The sequence below is a fragment of the Myotis myotis genome, unplaced genomic scaffold, assembly GCF_014108235.1.
Source record: "Myotis myotis isolate mMyoMyo1 unplaced genomic scaffold, mMyoMyo1.p scaffold_m19_p_4, whole genome shotgun sequence".
NCBI lineage: Eukaryota > Metazoa > Chordata > Mammalia > Chiroptera > Vespertilionidae > Myotis > Myotis myotis.
The window spans coordinates 37,098,393-37,118,006 of NW_023416346.1; the positions used below are offsets into that span (position 1 = coordinate 37,098,393).

Genomic DNA, 19,614 nt, shown 5'->3' on the forward strand with positions numbered 1-19,614 from the left:
GGGTGTACTTGTAGCAGGTACAAGTTTAATAGTGAATGACTTGATCACCTACAGAAGAAACCAGTGTCCTTGATCTTTATCAGCCCCAATTGAGCCAACTGACATAGTCCTTACTGGTTGTGGCAAAGCTAGGATCAGGGAATGCCATGTTTAGTCCTTCAAGACAATTTAACCACCCTCTTTTTTGCTAGCTTTTATTTTTATTCCTTTAAAGGGAATAGGCCCTAAAAGCAAAATAAATGAACATTTGATATGCCCATATCTGATGCCCTGAGCCTGGCTGTCAGGAGGGTGCCACAGCTTCTATTTCAGAACAATAAAAGAACCGTTAATAGCCAAAAGAAAAAAAGAAGCCCACACATGCAGTGTGACTGTCATTTGCACTTCTTTGTAACAGTCTAGACATACTTTATGGGCTGTTATCCAATGTGATAATTGGCAAGTAGGTCTTTGCCCATGTACTGGGCTTACCTATGAATTATTATTTGCAGGTTGCATGCCATTATTGGTCTGCTTGCTTGTGGTGTGGCCTTCCTACATTTAACAGAAGTCTCGCTGTTCTCTCAGAAAACAGAGGTCTTAGAGGGTCGGCCCTGTGTAATAGGCAATTACTTAATATGGAACATTAGCTTGGAATTTATAGCACATAACTAGACGAGAATGTGAGTCCCATTTTTGAATTGGCTTTGTGTTTAGTTTAGAACCCAGTTTTGAAAATCACTTGGGCATTGCTATTTATTTCAAATCTATTTCTTTTCAAAAATAAGTTAGAATTGTGTGGTTGACAGGTTGAAACCTGTGAATGTCCAATCTGATTATTACTAGTGCATTTGTTACAAATTGAAAGATAAAAGTGACTGCCCTTCGAAAGGCAGTTTTTCATTGTGTAGTATTTTGTGCACCAATTCCAAACATCAGAGAACTCTTTTAATCAGCCTGATATTTTTGCCAGCTTTTCAGTGCATGCAGATGTTTAATTAGCAGAGTTAAGAGGTAATGTGCTAATAGGAAACTGAGAACAACAGATTGGTGAGAGAGGTGGTAGTGACATCTGAAATCTATAGAAAACCTGTTAATATAATTTGCTGAATGAGGGGAGAAAGGAGAGAAGAAGGGGACTTCTTATTGAAACAAATCCACAGTTGTCATCAGTGAAAGAGAAATATGTATGCAGAGAAGTGGAAATCAGGGCAGAAGTGCACTGAACAAACAGCGATGGCAAGAAAGAAGCAAACTGCATTTTAAATCAAAGTTGTGTCTGTGGTACATGGAATTTGAAAGGACCTCATGTGGGGAAAAATATTTGCTGGGTGCCCTAAGGCTACTGTTCCAACCACCTACTCTTGGTGTTCCTGGCTTTCATTGCCCCCAGCTGTGGTACATCCCCCTCCAGCTTGGCGGGAGCAGGCCTGTCAATAAGAGAGAGCAAGCACAAGAGGTGCATGGAACCAGTACCAGTAACTTTCCTCAGCAGCCTAAGGAGCCACTGCTCTGTCTGAGCCTCCCTATTCTACTACAAGCCAAGAAGATTAGCATCTCTATATTTACTCTTGTTAAACATCTAAATTAGGGCCACTTGTCTGCTTTGAGGACCTTGGAAGAACTTTAATTTTTTTTTCTTATTGGGTGTGGAATGAAGTGTCCATATGCTGTTAATCACTCTGACCCTCTCTCTTTGTGTGCAACTCTCTTACAACACTCCCTGCATTTTAAACTAGTATAAGCCAGCTTTTTTAGATACCTATTTCTCCTGAGCTCCTGAAAACAGGAAAAGAGGTGTTTTATAAAACTCTTTGCTTCCCCAAGCACCTGATGCAGTGTTTTGTACCTATTAGATTCTCCATGGTCTCCCCTCCTCCCGTAACCCCTGTGCCCCCACGTCCTTCCTCTACCAAGGAATAAAGCCTCTATGTGATTTTTTTTCTTGGAATAAATGTGGATTCAGGAAGAATCCACATGGGAATACCAATTTCTATTTTGAATTACTAGTTGATAAAATATTGGGAAATTTTTTTAAAATACCAATAAATTGCCCCGGCTGGTATGACTCAGTTGGAGCATTGTCCTGTGCACCAAACTGTCTCGGGTTTGATTCCCAACCAGGGCACATACCCAGGTGGCAGATTTGATCCCCAGTTGAGGTCTTTATGTGAGGAACCAATTGATGTTGCTCTCTCACATCGTTGTTTCTCTCTTTCCATCTCCCTTCCTTTCTCTTTAAAAACAAAGCATAAATTCAAGTTAGTGAGAATTTGTTAATTGTGTGCTCATACTTGTATATGGTGTTAGAAATTCAGAATAATTATAGCCTGGAGGATGGTCTTGCTGAGGAAAAGGAAACTTCTAAAGAGTGCTATCTCACAGAATACTCTATCCAAATGCTAAACAATGTAATAATACAGCCCACAAATGCTAGAGAAATCAAGAAAGAAAAATTTATGAACAAAATAATTTGAATTTTACTGATGTGCCATATAAACTCAGAATGAGTGATAATTCATGAGACATGTGGATTTAATAGATTCTGAACTCATATATGGACAGTTATCCTTGACTGTATTCAGATTTTTCTCCATTTGTGCCGATTTTAAACTATGTTGCTTCTTTTTAAGCTACATTTCAACACTTTTTTTTCCAGATGGTTTGACGGACTGTGTGGACCCTGATTGTTGTCAACAAAGCAACTGTTATATAAGTCCTCTCTGTCAGGGCTCACCAGACCCTCTTGACCTCATTCAGCAAAGCCAACCCCTATTCTCTCAGCATACTTCAAGACTCTTCTATGATCGAATCAAATTCCTCATTGGCAAGGACAGTACTCATGTCATTCCTCCAGAGATTTCATTTGACAGCAGGTATATGTGTATTTATTTTATTCTTTAATGAACAGTGGTCATGTTTTCCCTGAAATGTGAAAGGAAGATATTTTCTAAAGATCAGGTTACTTCCCACTCCACCCAGTCCACATTGTTATTTTTTAGGCTTACCTGGAATGTTCACGCCCTTACTGATTAGTTAATGGAGAGAACTCATTTCTAGAAATTCTAAATCATAAAAGATAGGCACACACACACGCACACTTGTGTTGTGTATTAATTGTAGTGAAGTATAGATGGGTCTTTTAATGACAAAAAAAAAAACCCAAAAAACAGATGGAAGTATAATTTGCAAATTCACTATTTAGCTTCTGGATTGATCCCTGAAAGCTTCTTGAATTTCAGCAGCTAAACTTTAAGTTTTATTCCATGTGTAAATTTTTCCATATGAAAGAATTGGGTGAATTGGACTTCCTAACATGAAATGCAAGACTTGTGAAAATCTGTCTTCTATGAAAGCTCAAATGCATGAGTTGTCACTCAAGATCTGAGACCAAAGTCCAACCCGTTAGGTGAAGAAAGTTTTTTTTTAATTGCTTACTTATTTGAAGTGTAATAACATGAATTTGCTCATTGTTATTCTCTGCTTCATCTTCAGCAATGACATATTTTACTCATTAACACGAGGTATAAGTAAGTCACTGAAGTCAACATTTCTGGTCTCTTATATTTGTCCTTCTTTGTTCATACCACAAGCTGATATTTCACTAGCTTCTAGACTATTGCAAACAGGAGCTTAAAAAATAAACATGGAAACTATTTGTCCAGGAGCTTCAGTCTGCACCTCACCCACTCAGTTGCGTACTGGTGGATGGTATCAGTCCCCAAGAAAAACTCAGTCAAGAGGTTTTATTGAAACCAGTGACAATATAAGGAAATTAAAACTCACTTTAGACCTACACACAGAAGAAAAAGGGCGGGGGGGGGGACATGTGCATGCAAATTTAAAATACTGAGCGTTCTTCCCACAGATTGTGTACTATAACTGTTATTGAAACGTAAATCTTATTCATTATTTTTATTATTATGACATTCTGACCTTTTAGGTCTCTGTCAGAACCGAAAACCCAAATGCTAGTGCATCACAATAAAGGCCTTTTCTTCCAGGTGATCTAGTCAAAGCTTGCCTTTGCCAAGATACTTAGTCATTCCCATTGTGAAGCACTTCTCCCAACTTGATAACTCTGGGGTAACTTTTGAATGGGCTACAGTCAAAGTAATTATTTAGTTAGTGGAGAATTATTTCTTGTATACCAGAGGAACAAAGGGAACAAAAAACAGCCATTATTCCCATTTCCCTATGTAAAGTCATGTTAAGTCATAAACTCTGTGGCTTTCTCCATGTATAGATAAGTCAGTCCAAAAAGAAATAACAACCTTCATGACATGGTGCTATATTAAAAGACTCACTGAACTCAAGTAAAGTGAGAAAGTCAGGACCTGAGAGAGACAAGAGACAAGTCATTGTAACCCAGAGCAGGGCGTTTGAGCAATAAACTTAGAAAAGTGAGAAGAAACTTGAACCCCTGCTGTTCAGATTCATGCTTCAGTGGTGCTCAGCAGCCGCTCACCAAGTGAACAAACCTATTACTTGTGGTGGTTAATGCCCTCCTGGTTTGATGAGTTTTCCTCATTCTTTTGTTAAATGTTCCAAGTTATCATTTGGCTCTGCAAGTCACATTTGAATTCAGAATGGCAGGTCTCCTCCATCCAGTGGTCTTGGTTATTACAGACACATCTAATCTGTCAGAAAAGGTATGGGCCTTTTCCAAGGGAAATAGTTGAGGACACACAATCTAACTATATTTCCTCTAAAAATCAGCACATGCAGTGTTACTCTGGATAAAATAATAAATCCAACTCTGATCACATATATAAATAATCATTGTCACAAGCTCTTACATCTACATAGTACATAGAGTTTGCAGAGCACTCAAACATTATTTTCTAACATCACAATATATCTGTGAAGTAGGTATCTGTATTGGTGTATTTTACATATGAGGAAACTAAGGTTCAGAGAGATTAAATAACTTGCCCAACACCACACAGCCAGTGAGTTTGGATTGTAACAACTCTTGTAACCTTTCCGTTATACCACAACTGCCCAATTTCAACTTGTCCTTAAATAAACCTGGTGGCTTAGATCAAATGTATACTAGACAAATGGCATCTGTGTCGACACAAGAAACTTAGAAACCAAGTGATGTTTAAAAACCCAGTTCAATCTAACACATTTTATTGACATTATTTATAAACTTCAAACCTGTGCTAATGAACTTCCTCTTGATAGAAGAACACAATTGAATGACTGGTAAAGTGGGTCTTTTGCTACATGGAAATTTTTATTGAGCACTTACTATGTGTCAGGTCTTGTACTAAGTCTTAACGTGTGTTATCTCATTGAATCGTACAAAAGCCCTATATGGTAGACACTGTTATTATCCCCACATGTCAGGTGAGACAACAAGAACTGAGATGTCAATTATGTCTTTTGCCCCAGGTTACAAGCAATGAGTGTCATAGTCAACATTTGAACCCAAGCAGACTGATACTTAGAGCTGACTCTAAACCACTAGGCTGAGCCACTTTGGCTACCTAGAAGGCTAGGATAGCTGATGACCTTAAAAGGACTTATGGCCCTTATTCATCCCTGACTGTGGAGTGGCTCTCCTCAAATTGCTGTAGAACACTTATGTGCCATAATCAGGTGAACCACTCTGCGTTTTTGCTTTTGCCATGTAATTGAAAGATAGCTGGGTAGGCAGATGAAGAAAGAAGTGCCAAGGGGCTCATTTGCCTACTGGCAAAACATGACCCATGCAGATGACTCGCTGTTGAGTGCTGCCACCATTAAAAGGCTTTGTAGCTAAACACGGTGGCAAGGACACAAAAAGGTTAAATAACTGTTCAGCCTTGTGCATCCAAGTGAGACTAGACTTTCTTGTTCTGAATTTGCTGCATTGGCATGTGAAGCACATGGAATGTGTGCCCCTGTGCCCCATGATGGTGCATTGTAACTGTGAACATGCACCCTGCCCACAGTGGAGTCTCTAACAAGCCCAACTCAATTACCGTTTTTGCTAAATACATTTTACCCGGTAGCCTTTCTTTTTTTCAGTCTCGTCCAAACATGACTACAAAGTAAACCACATATTCTGCGTGCTCTGTATGACTTATTACTTTTTAATAATGTAAATAGGTGAACAGAAGCATTATTGATCTTCAGTGTCTAAGCATTTAATCACTATTAATAATGTAAAAGGTTTTTATAAATATGTAAAAACAAGAGTACATTAAACTAAGTGACAGCAGTAATTTGCAAAGCCAGACATTTCACTCGCCATCACTAATGGAGAAGTGCGTTTAAAAAACAAAATCTTACCAGGGTTACTGCAACCACTGACAGCAAGGTCTGGCCAAACTCATTTGTCTGTTTTGTAGCTATGAGAGGCCGATATCCACATCAATCCATGTCAAGTGTCTACATCAGAGATTGCTTAATATCAGCCCACAGATGTATTTCATTTGGCCCAACATTTAGAATTAGGAAATCGAATAGAAAAAATTGGAATGTCTTGCTTGTCTAGGAAACTTACAAAGTTTGCATCTCTGGGCCCATGGACATGGCATAGGTGCTCTGAGCTGAGAGCAAGCTCCCCTCTGGATTGGATGGGATATGCCTCTCTAGCTCACCATTCACTATCTTGACACCTGGCTCACTTCCCTCACTTTCAGTGTCATGCCTGGCCCTGATGGCATTTGTAATTATTATTTGTAATTATTTGTAATAACATATATAATTACATATGTTATTATATGTAAGCAGGTGAAAAAAAAGTCCAGAGTTTGTAACCTCTGGACTACAGAGCTTCTATAGAATTTCTTGGAAAGACCTCTAGTATTTATTTGTGTTTTTTTCTGATCTATTTCCCTGAGAGTCTTTAAAAATCTAACCTTAACTTTTTACTGAATTTTTGAAACTTTACTATGTTGGTTTAAAAAGAGAAAAAAGTTATTACTGAACATGAACTAGAAAACACATCAATGAAACAATATTTACTGGGATGCTTGTGTACACCTCCTGAATAAGTTGCTATACACTCTGCCTCACATCTTACACTAATAAGCTCCCCCAGGGCAGTGGATTTTAACCTATAGCATCTTCCATCCCATCAGTCATGACTTCACATAATCTAGGTCCCACCATAATAAAAGCAAAATGTTCACTTTCTATGAGAAGGATGTGTATGTTGAGAAATATTTGACTATTATGTTTATCACTTAGAATAAGTTTTAAGAACAATTTAAAAATCTGAACATTTGCAGCAATGCTGCTGGGTGCAATTGTGGCAGCCTCCTGTGCCCACTCCTGGTAGAATGCCTACCCTTAGTTGAAAAGTTCTAGAGTTGGGACCAGACTCAGTATAGCACTAGGCACATAATAGCACTGTTAATAGGGTACACAACAAAGAAGATAAACAAGATGCTAGGTTTCTTCTACCTAGTTTCTATTAAGCTGCTATATTTCAATTTCTTACACCACACAGGGATGTACAATATTAGCTCTGAGTTGTTTTAACTGTGATAATCTTAAGTTCTGTGAGGACAAGGACCAAGTCTGATTTGTTCTTTCCTTGTTTTGATTACCTATCACTGTGTAGCAAACTAAAACATAATGGAATAAGACAATTTTTATTATTGTATTTTATGATTCTAAGGGTCAGAAATTCAGGTAGAGTATAACCAGGATGGCTTGTCTTTTCTCCATGAGATTTGGACTCTCAGCTGGGATAACTCATATAGCTGGGGGTGGGCTAGGGGCTGGAACAGTGAACAGCAGTCAGGAATCTCTCTTTCCACACACAAACTTTTTACTTGGGCTTCATATTGGCAGGACAGCCTGGCTTGGGTTTGTCAGAGCTTTTACACTGTGGATCAGGGTTCTAAGAGGGAGTGTTCCAAGAGACAGGAAATGGAAGATACAAGTCTCTTAAGGCCTGAGTCCAGAAGTTTTAAGAGTCATAGTTGTGCAATATACTGTTAGACAAAGCAGTCACAGAGCTTGCCCAGATTAAAATAAAGGGACCTAAATCCCACCTCTTGATGATAGAAGTATCAAAGGATTTGTGGCCATCTTTAATCTACCATGCTACTGTATCCCCAGATCCTAAAACAGTACCTGGCAAAAAGCAGGTGAAAAAAAGGAATGAGTAAGTGAGTGGCTTAGTTGTAGTGATATTGAAGTGCCCTTCTCATATTTGCTAAGGAAAGAATCACTTTGGTTGCCTAGAACACAAAGATGATATTAGGACATCAAATAAGTCAATTTTGAAATGTGCAACCAGACTAAAGGTAAGATTACTGTTCTCCAGTCTAACTGGCATGGCTCAGTGGTTGAGCATCGACCTAGGATCTAGGATATCACGGTTTGATTCCCAGTCAGGGCACTTGCCTGGGTTGTGGGCTTGATCCCCAGTAAGGAATGTGCAGGAGGCAGCCGATCAATGATTCTCTCTCATCATTGATATTTCTCTCTCTCCCTCTCCCTACCTCTCTGAAAGCAATAAAAATATAAGAAAAATAAATTTTAAAAGATTACTGTCCCCCAAATAGTGTAGGAACAATTCCTAAAAGATGAAGTGATTATACAACATTAAGAAAGTATTCTTTTTTTGTTAATTTATGAGGCATGTCAGCACTGTCAGAGCCTGCCCATAATTGACATCATTTATAACTTTGTATAAGCATCAATAATCCTCTCTGCCTTCAGTGGGCTAGATAATCAAAATTTAGAACTGAGAAAAAATTATAAAATAAAGAGCAATATCAGGAAATCAATAGGAAGACTGCTGTTAACTGGCTCACTGTGGTATGTGATATTGAAGTGCCATGAAGAAAACAAAATCAAGTGCCCAAACAAATTGAAGCACTGCAAGCGCCTTCAGCATGAAAGTCTTGGCAAACTCTTTACTTACCCAAGCCTTCCCCTCCTTTATTACACCCCACTCAATAATAAAATCTTGATTCACTCTCCTGATTATTCATGATACCTGGTAACAGCCATAATTACTTACCACCACTTGTTTAATAAAACATGCTTTTCTGCATTTAGTTGAGCTGGGAATTTATACCATTTTAAATCTTGTGAATAGCAAAATGAGTTATTGAATCAGACTGGGGTTATGGGGAAGGTTGCAAGAAGATGGTTATTGCTGCAGAAGCTGCTGATCTTTTTTTTTTTACTTTATTTTTATTGTTGACACTATTACAGATGTCCCCATCTCCCTTCCCTTTGCCCAACCCCACCAAGCCCTGCTGCTGATCTCAAATATAGAGATTAGCATTTAGAATGACCATACTAGACAGATACTAATTACTGGTTTTAAAAAATATCTATTTTATTAAAATGTTAGTATTTTCAGAGTAACTGAGGACTTTAACTCCCTCTAAAGGAGATACCAAAGTCCTCTGCTATCCCTACTGTAATATAATATTCTGATCTCAACTCATTTTTTATAAAGTGATGAGGATATGTATTCACCCATTTATTCAACAAGTAGTTCTTGAGTACCCATTTTGTGCCAGGAACTGTGCAGATGGGGGTAAACAAAGGAAACAGAGTTCCCGTATTCACAGAACTCCCCTTACATCTAGTGGAGGAGAGTCAAAACATCAAGTAAATACATAAATAATAAAATTAATTACAAATTGCAATAAATTCTGTGAATTATGGAATATCAGGTTTCTAAGGGAGCTTAGAGTTAGTCAGCTAAGGGATCTCAAGTTCAACTGCTCCGATGAAGGCAGTCAGGCAACCTAAATGACTAAGACAAGAGGCATTCCAGCAAATGAGACAAAGTCATTGAACAATTACAGAAGTGAGACTGACCCGGACGTTTTCAGCAGTAACTCAGAGATGGAACTAATTGACTCATGTGAGTGCTGCTAAAATTGACACACACAGGAGATTATTGATGACTTTCAAGAAAAAATACAAAGCTTATTTAGACAGTGAGGAGCATAACTGTTTGCAAGAAGTCTCACCCTTTGATATTTGGGGCTATACATAATTTTTTCTACAATTTAAAATGGTTTTTATTAGACAGATGAATTCAAGGAAAAAAAATGATCATTTTAAAAAATTCCCATTTACCACAACAAAAAAAATTTCTACTAACGTTGCTTTGGCATCATTTGTAATGATAGCTCTGACCATTTCTATCAAGATAATGCACATTGGAGAAGTTTAATTTTTTCATTCTTGAGATTTATGAACATTCCAGTGTTTACTTGGTTCATTTATTCATCCAGTGGTAGGCACTGCCCTAGGCTCTGGGCTCCAGCTGACAAAGTGCCTTCCCCATATAGTCGATGGAGGAAGACTGATAATAATGAAAAAGGCAAATGTCAGGTAGTTCTGTCAAGTGAGATAAAGAACAATTAGGGCCCGGCCATTGTGGCCCAGTGGTTGAGTGTCGATCCATGAACCAGGGGGTCACAGTTAGGACACATGCCTGGGTTGCAGGCTTGATCCCCAGTAGGGAAGAAGCTGATTGAGGTTTCTCTCTCTCTCTCTCATTGATGTTTCTATCTCTCTATCGCCCTCCCTTCCTCTCTATCTAAAATCAATTTATATATATATATATATATATATATATATATATATATATATATATATTTTTTTTTTAAAGAACATGTAGGTACAAAGAATGACCATTTTAGACAGAGTGGTCTAGGCAAGCCTCTCTGGGAGGTGACACTAGAGCAGAGACCTCATAGCATTCAATCTAGATGTTAGATGATCTTGGCATGACTGCCACCTGGACCCTTATGCAATAGATTGTCACACAAGCCGCAGACTGGCAGTGACTTTTAGGTGCTCACTGAATTAAGACTCCATGGCATTGTGTGAAATGGAAGGTGAGGTAAACCTTTCAAGGAATTACTACATGCTGATTACTGTACTAGATTTTACTGGTAAGTGGATGGGTTGCCTATCTTCCAGAACTGCATTGAAAAAACTTGAATACCTCAGACAAACTGAGCAACCTCTAAAAAGAGAAATCAGCAACATCCCTAGATTGTTAGTCATGAAAAGAAAAAGAAAACTAGCAGCCCTTCATCAATTAGCGTGAAACCTAAAAGAGGTCAGATATATAGAAACCATTTACTGATTTGGAATGATGAAAGAGAAGAGGTAATAAGAGCTTATATTTTAGAATATTTATAAGGAAACATAATGTTATTACAGTATTCAAGCATTCATGGAACTAACAGTTTCATCTGTGTACAGGTAACCCCCAGAAGGTCTACAACATAATCTTTGTAATTTTGCTGAGGTACAGATGTGAATCTGTATGCTTTGTGTTTAACTCTTTCCTAAATCAGTTAGTTAAGGACCTCCAAGTCTATTTGCTAGTGGCAGATTTTTGTGTACTTTTCATCTAGGAATTTGGAATACATTATACCAGGTACACAACGAGGGGTTGATAAACACACACTGCAACAATTGCTGAATACATAGAATAAAATAAGGACATGGGGGAGCTCTGTCTAAGGCATCAGCATCCATAAATCTATCTTGTGTTCACCTTTCTTTCTAAAGGGATGCACTGCACATGACCTGCCCACAAGTGTGGCTTATTTCAGCCATGTTTCCTTGTAATTCTATTTGTGTTCCCATGTTGCTTTGCCTGAGCAACTGCCTTTGCTTTTCATTTCTGCAGTTGTCCTAAGTGGGAAGTGAGATGGTTGCTACCTGCTCATAAAGCACTTTGATCTCATTTATATGAAAGGTATTACGTGTATGAAGACGGGATCTTCTGATTTTGACAATTGTTTTGTTTAATGCTAAAGTTCAGGAAGCACATATTCAAGACACATTTGAAAAATTACAAAGTGCTGAAGGTTCTAAGGTTTATAGTGCTGACTAGCTCCTGAAATCATCAGTCAATACCTAAAGGTACCAGAAAGAAAGAATGTGTGACTTTCAGTTCTTTGCAGATACTCTTAAGCAAAGAATAGAAAAAGAAATCAGAGCACAAATATTCAAAAAGCTGTTCAAGTGCTTATTTGTGATATTTTGAAACTTAGCTATTCTGAGATGCTTAATAATTGTGATGAGTAATACCGGTAGCTATCTACATATTATCTCAGTGTGAATAAATATTATCTAATATTTTATCAATCTTACTGCTCATTTAAGTTTAAAATACCAAAGGCTCAAATCTTTACCACCTACTTCTTAGCCATATTGTTTGCTTGCTTTGTCTCTAGCTGGTTCTATCATCTAAATGCATCCCTAGAGAGGGCAGAATTAATTCATGTTTGAGGAGAAAGACTGAGTTGTAGCTCATCTCCCTCCACTACACACCCTGCACATAGAAAGTGCTCAGCAATTGGTAAATGTCTACAGGAAATTATGTCCTCTGGATAGCAGCATCTTTGTAGGTGAGCACTTTCTTTTCATTTGTGCCCACATTTTTCACACCTTATGAAAGATCTATTTACGGGTCAGGCCCTTTAGGGTCCAGGTCAGCTCAAGAGCCCTCCACCACTCCACCAACTACTTAGCTGTGTTATCTCGAGCACTTTTTTAACCTCTCTGAATCTGTTTCTCATTTTTAAAACAGGACTAATAGTTGTACCTACTCAGGATTATGTTGACATTAAATGAAATAAGATACAGAAATTGCCTGGCACAGCACCTGACTCATAAGTGCCTACTAAACATTCACACAAATATATACATATAAATATTATATACCCTAAATAATAAAAGGGTAATATGCAAATTGACCCTAACAGCAGAACAACTGGGAATGACTGGTTACTATGGCACACACTGACCACCAGGGGGCAGACGCTCAATGCAGGAGCTGCCCTCTGGTGGTCAGTGCGCTCCCACAGGGGGAGCTCTGCTCAGCCACAAGCCAGGCTGCCGGCTGCCAGCACAGGGGTGGTGGCAGGAGCCTCTCCCACATCCTCAGCAGCGCTAAGGATGTCCGACTGCAGCTTAGGGCTGCTCCCCGCTGGCAAGTGGACATCCCCCGAGGGCTTCCGGGCTGCCAGAGGGATGTCTGACTGCCAGCTTAGGTCCATTCCCCCCAGGGAGCGGGCCTAAGCCAGCAGGTAGACATCCCCTGAGGGGTCCCAGACTGTGAGAGGATACAGGCCAGGCTGAGAGACACCCCCGAGTGCACAAATTTTTGTGCACCAGGCCTCTAGTACTTAATAATTATCAGGGTACATAATTAAATATAATTTAAAAAGTGAGTTCAAAAGGCAATCTTTTTATTGGGTAACTTTTTGGTTATGGCATCTTTGTGAGGTGATTGAGGATAAGATAGAGAAGAACTTTCTGTAAGGCACAGATGACAGCAAGAACAATTTCATTTCTTAGGAAAAGTCACAACATTTATTACTAGCAAGTCAGAGCTAGAAGCAGTGTGGACAGAGCTAGGCCACCTTTTTTCCTCTGTGAAGGGAACAGTCATCCATGGCCAAGCTACAGCCAACAGCACAGACTTTCCCTACATTTAATGACTATCCCATTATTGGAAGGGCAGATTCACACAGAAGTGACAGGAAAGGTTAATGAGGTTAATAAATCCCCATAAGGCTGATTACAAAGATAAACCATCTGAGTAATGTGTAAAACAGACAAAAACAAAACAAATTTTTTAAAAAAGAAAGAACCAAAAAACAAAAACTTGAGACTGTTTAAGAGTTGCAAGGGCTTACAGGACAAATATTTCAGGATTCAAATTCTGGACAAAAATAAACATGTGTCCAAATGAAACAAACTGGCACTTAGTCCTGAAAATGTGACTGTGTCGTCAGTTTTCTTATTGCTTCAAAACACTTGATCTTTTTCCCATTACTTTGGGGATCTCAGGCATCCAAAGCAAGCCTACTTTTGACAAGCAATTACCAGGGCAGATGGGAAAATAGCCACCCTACCTCAGGGTGAGTGCCCCCATTTTGTTTTACTTGAAACATCACTAGCCATGAGGAAAATAATTCTGCTTAAAAAGCTATCTGCATTTTCAATAGCACCACCTGTCCCAGAGCCCTAGAATGTTGATGGGTAATGCTCCCAGCTGCTTTTAATGTCACCTATTTGGTAGGTATTATTTATTTGGGCTAGTGACCAATTGAGTAGGATTAAATCAGCCTGCTCTATTTAACTAAAAACTAATGAGACTTTATTGGGTTTGCATAAGAACATTCACTGCATTCGCATTTTCAGAACATCGAAAACAGGTTTATGCTATAACATGAAATGTTTTCATGGTGCAGTAATAGCTTAGATAGCGTATTAAAAAAAACATTACCTGTTGTGTGGAAACCCCTCAAATATCTGAATATGAGAACCCTCAAATGTATATAAATTATGAAATATCAAATCATCATTATATGGTAATATATAAAGGAATAATGGGGTTAGTGTTCATAAATAAAGCATTTGAGGAGGACTATTCATTCGAGTCACAGTGGTACTATTTAATTCTCTGAAGTAGTCAGTTATCAAACAAAACTCTTATGATGAGAAAGTCATAATACACAACCCAGAATGCTGGCTTCTAATAACTGAACTGTAAGGTATCTGTCACATAGGAACCTCGAAGTAGTCTCTGAAACCCTTGAAGCAGTGCCATGAGGGTAGGTGGCAAGTATCTTACAACTTCATATAAAAAATATTTGAGTGGAAATTCTCTGAAGCTTTCTTGAGCACGCGGTGTGTACACCAGACACTGGGAAGGATGCAGAGAGGAAAATCACACAGTCCTTGCCATAGACTATCTAATAGGGAGGACAGACAGATACAGAACTCTTACCTAAGACAGGCTATGCCAAGTGCAATAACACAGATATGAGCACTATCTAATGAGAATAATAAGGGTGAGGAAGAAATTGACACTTATTTGGGACAGAAAAATCAGGTTAAAACATTTTTCCATTTTATAATCACTGGATTTCAACAGACCCTACAGTTCTTCTTTTAGTCCAACTGTCACTTTGTCATGACAGTTTCAACATGACTCTCCAAACTACAGTTTTGCAAACCGTTTCCCAGAGTGTGTATGAAGAGTTAAAAAGTCATTCTTCACAGATTGCATAATGGTAAGACTGTGAACCACTTGGTGACTTGTCTACCTTTATATGGTTTACGTCCCCTGCCTCCCTCCTCAGTTCATACATTTGAATTGACTAATTATGTACTGGTCTTGCCTTCCCTAAAGCAGTGGTGCCCAAATTTAGAAACGCTGGGTTGGGGCAGCAGTCTGTTTTATCAAGCCTTCCAGGTGATCTGGTGCAGGATCAAGTTTGAGAATCAGTGGTCCGTATGAGAGAAAGATAACCAGGAAGGAGTGAGGACCAGCACCACAGTCCCAAAATTACACTCAAGAGAAGAGTCTTAATTCATCGCATTTTGGCAGGGGATAAGAGGACAGCTTAAGCCCTTTGCCCCAACCATTCAGGTATTTGCATTCTAATAGCGACCTGAAACAGCAATGCTTTAGTCCAAATAGCACAATCTACAACTCTGGCTCTAAGAATCCAGCAGGAGAAGATGTCAGGAGAACCATCCAACCACACCCGCTCTGCAATAGGTTTCTGTTCCTTGGAGACTTGAACCAACTGACAGCTCATAAAGGAATTTACAGGGCAGGATTCCAACACTAGTGAGCAGAGGATTCATGTGGCTTCTCCCAGCCCAGTCTTTCTCATTGCTAACTCTTGACCAGAGCTGTCACCTGTGGAAAGGAGTTCATCTATTCCCATGGAGAAAACCACCTAACCTGCCCACCTGATGCTAGATCCCCTGCTGGCCAGGTCCCCAATTTATATGTTACCCTTCAAAAGTTGCTTATGCTTATGTTAGCAACAAAATCAAATAGCTGTAACTTTCCCAGTCCTGAGCCTCATTTCCTTAAGAAAGATTCTAATCAGAAATACAATGCAGTAAATTACATCTTCTTTCAGCAATTTAGTTTTCAGCCTTGTTTTTCAACCCAACTTTTGTGCTTGAGGTTAATGTTTTTGCCTGAGGTGTTGAATGAATATTGGAAATTTGACAAAGGAAGACAAAAGACAACAAATAAGGGAATAGGAGAATGGGACCAAGAGTTTATTGAAGACTGGAAATAAGTTGACTATGCTATGAAAATAGCAAATATGGAATAAATTAGACCTTTTGAATCAAAACTGTCTAACAAGCAGCTTGTTAGTTTAAGTAAGGCTCTCAGTAAAGTGTAGTCTGACTTGCATTTCCCATGATTCCCTGTTCTTCAGGCCAAGCTCCAAACACCAAGAGGATTCAGCATTTAAGTAAAGGGAGAAGCAATTCCTTTGGGGTTGTTGCTTTAGAATAATGACAGCAAGTAGACAGTTTGGCAGCAGCCTGTATTCTCCAGAGAACAGGAAAAGAGACACTTGTGAGGGGTGATTCCCCCCCATACATGTTTTTAAAGTCACATTGGGCATGTCCATCTAAGTTCAAGTTCACGTGCTGTAACCCACAACAGCAGGGAGAGTTTCTTCTTTATAAAGCTTCCAGGAAAGCAAAGCATCTCACCCATGTCTGAATCAAAGAAGGAAAACCCCAGGCAAAGATGGAATAGCATTCAGAGTATGCGAGCATACACACACCAACAAAATAGACAGTCACACTGAGCACTTACCTGCAATATACATATGCAGGGCCCCCTCCATGACAGCCCAGACAGTAGCTTCTATCATCTGATTTGAAAAGTCCAGTAGAGTCCTGTGTCCTTGAAGAATTCAGACTCATGTTGAGGCTAGTTTGATGTGGCAAAACTTTAAGAGCTCAAGATGTTTCCCCAAGAGAGATGAAGGACATGCCAAGTATGGCTGCCTCATTGAGATTACAATTTAAAGGATACAGAGACTCTCTGGGAGAGGTGACAGGGATGTGCCACAATGGTAATGATGAATAGCACAGAAAGCATGATTGTGGTACTACCAAAGCCAGGCCCCTCACCATGTACCCCTCAGTACTTCAGCAAGGATCTAACCTAGGAAAAAGATGAATTATACAAGCTGCCTTGGATATGAGAAGCATAATCTGAACAGAATATATAAATGAGGTTGTTATATTTTAGCGCCTGTGTGAATCAGGAAAAATAAAGCATATTCACAATTGTCAAGAAAATTGAGTTCAGAAGCTGGGAGTTCACAAAATGGCAGTTGAGCTGAATAAGTGGCACAATACACCATTCTTGCCAAGAATATATATGAAGGTTCTCTGGTGGTCATCTGAGGCTGAAGTAGCCTGGGGAAGCAAGTGAACTCAAGCTTTCTGTTTGAAATGGAGAGTTTGCCTGAGAAGAATTTTCCCCAGGTTTCTACATGCAGTGACAATCAAGATTACTGCAAATGTAAAAAGAATAGTTTAATACTGTCCCAAAATTTAGATAAATTACACTGACGCAGGATGACTGATGTTGATCAAAGATTGTGGTAAGTACTAGTAATCCAGAAATAAAGGGAGCTAAGAGTTATTCTTGTGAAAAATGGATGACATGGAGTATGTAAATAATGGGAGCAAATGCAGCAAGATACAGAGAATCTTAAAACATTTAAAATCTAGTACATTACAAAGAGAGTTCAATGCTGATAAATGTAAAATAATAAGTTTTATGGGGCTTTATCATATGCTGTGAGTTGATGTGGATCATAATATATGGGGAATAAAAAAGTAGGGGAGTTAAAAGATAAGTCTGCACATTATTTATGACTGATGAAGAGAGAAATGAATGAGAAGAAGAACAGGTAGACAATGTCTTGAATAATGATGACTTTGATGAGTTGTTATCACACAAATCTGTGTGCTTCATAAAATACGATGAATACTAAAGAGCAAAAGAGTCTAAAGACAAGTCTACTCAGAATGAGATACTGAATGAAGGGAGAAAGGAATACAAGAGAAATGCACAGACTAATGATGACTTTTATGAGACTTTCACTCACCAGCCTGGTCCTTCATAAATATAAGCTGTATAGGAAATAAAAGAGCAGCAAAGAAAAGAGGTCTGTATCTGTCATAAAATATGAGCAAATAATGCCAACTAGGCTTGACAAAATAAAAAAATAAATAATTGAGCCTAATACAGCTGTGGGAAGACACAATGTCTAGATTAATGTGAACAAATAAAATGAGCAAGGGTAGAATTATCTTGCCAATAGGGAATCAGCTACTACCTAGGTATGCATTATTGTTGCAAAGGCCACCTTGTTAACTGGTAGAGCCTTGGCAAGTTCACAATTACGTCCCACTACACTCCCCAAAAAACTACGTCCCACCACACCCCCCAAAAAGCCATCAGCACTTAGGGCTCAGGAAACAATGTTTAACAGATTTTCAACTGGTTTGGCCTCATTAACATACAGTCTCTTCTCAGCCCCTCTGGCTCCAATTCCTATATACTTTGCAGGAGGTTTTCTCAGCTTGTTTATACTTAATTCATACCCAACTTGTTAAATTTTGCTTTGTAAAATGTTACTGTCTACTAGTATAACTAGAATCCTCCTTTTATTTTCATTTCTTGTTACATAGAACTTAGAAATGAGACCAGATCTCTCAGGATTAGTTCAAAATCCAGAATTCAATGACTTTCAACTGTCTTCTCTATTAGAACAAATGGTATTTCAAGATCTTCCCAAAAGACACTGGGGGAATCAGACAAGCCAAAGCAAGTGTCAATATGCCATTACCATGCCATTCAGAACCATGACATAAAGAATTCATTAAATGGACAGCTCGTTGGACAGAAACCCACTGATCTACATCAGAACTAGGAATTTGGGTCTACGAGCTCAATATACAAAAACACTTATAGCAACAATTATACTAGCTTACCCTGTGTAATACTTAATGGTGTGTAGTTTGTGTTGTGGGAAGGCCTTAGGTAATCAGGATAAATCCTATACATATAACATATCCAATTCCTTTGATTGCAATAAACTTTACTAGTGAAGTTTATTAGCTATAGCATATAAAACAAGTTTTGGCTGGTATTTCAGAGATTTTTTTTTCTCTCACGCAAATGATCTATGTGGCCATGAGTCTTTAGATACATGGCCTTGAATTGCTGACTCTGTTCAAATAATGTATAATGCCAGGATGAAATTATGGTTACTTTGGAAAGCCATATTTGCCCAAATAACATGTGCCCTTTTTTACTTGATCTTGGCAGGAAAAGGAGAGGGAGAGAGAGAGGGAGGGGGAGAGAGAGAGAGAGAGAGAGAGAGAGAGAGAGAGAGAGAGAGAGAGAAATCAGCTCCTCCTATAAGAATCCCAACAGCAGATGGAACTCACAGCAACCCAGGCACATGCCCCGACCTTGAATCGAACCCACCATCCCCAGGTCTATGGGACAAGGCTCCAATCCACTGAGCCACACTGGTCAGGGCAACATGGCTCCTTTTAACCCAAGATTTAGCTTCCCTGGATACCCTGTATCCCACTTGGTGAAAAATCTGATATCGATGCCAGGAAAAACCATTGACCTTGCACAGACTTTCTTAACCCTACCAGCTCCAGCTAGAAAAATGTACATTCTAGTGCTCAGCTGCCAAAACTAGGATTGAACTCCAGTGAAAAACTCCCTGCCATCCCCTGCTATCCCCCAATAACAGTGGAGCAGGGAAAAATCTTTGTTGCGATTTGCCCCTTGGCTCTCCTAACTACCAAGATACTGAAATTTGT

The 19,614-nt window shown here is 39.0% G+C and overlaps 1 protein-coding gene across 1 annotated transcript in view; it reads left to right on the forward strand.

Annotated features, from left to right (window-relative positions):
* The window catches only part of LOC118653373 (teneurin-1-like), a 64,646-nt gene that overhangs the window by 11,408 nt on the left and 33,624 nt on the right, over positions 1-19,614 (forward strand). The window contains exon 4 of the mRNA XM_036304118.1: positions 2,639-2,855. Within this exon, the coding sequence (XP_036160011.1) occupies positions 2,639-2,855 (217 nt within the window). The remainder of the gene's footprint in view (positions 1-2,638; positions 2,856-19,614) is intronic.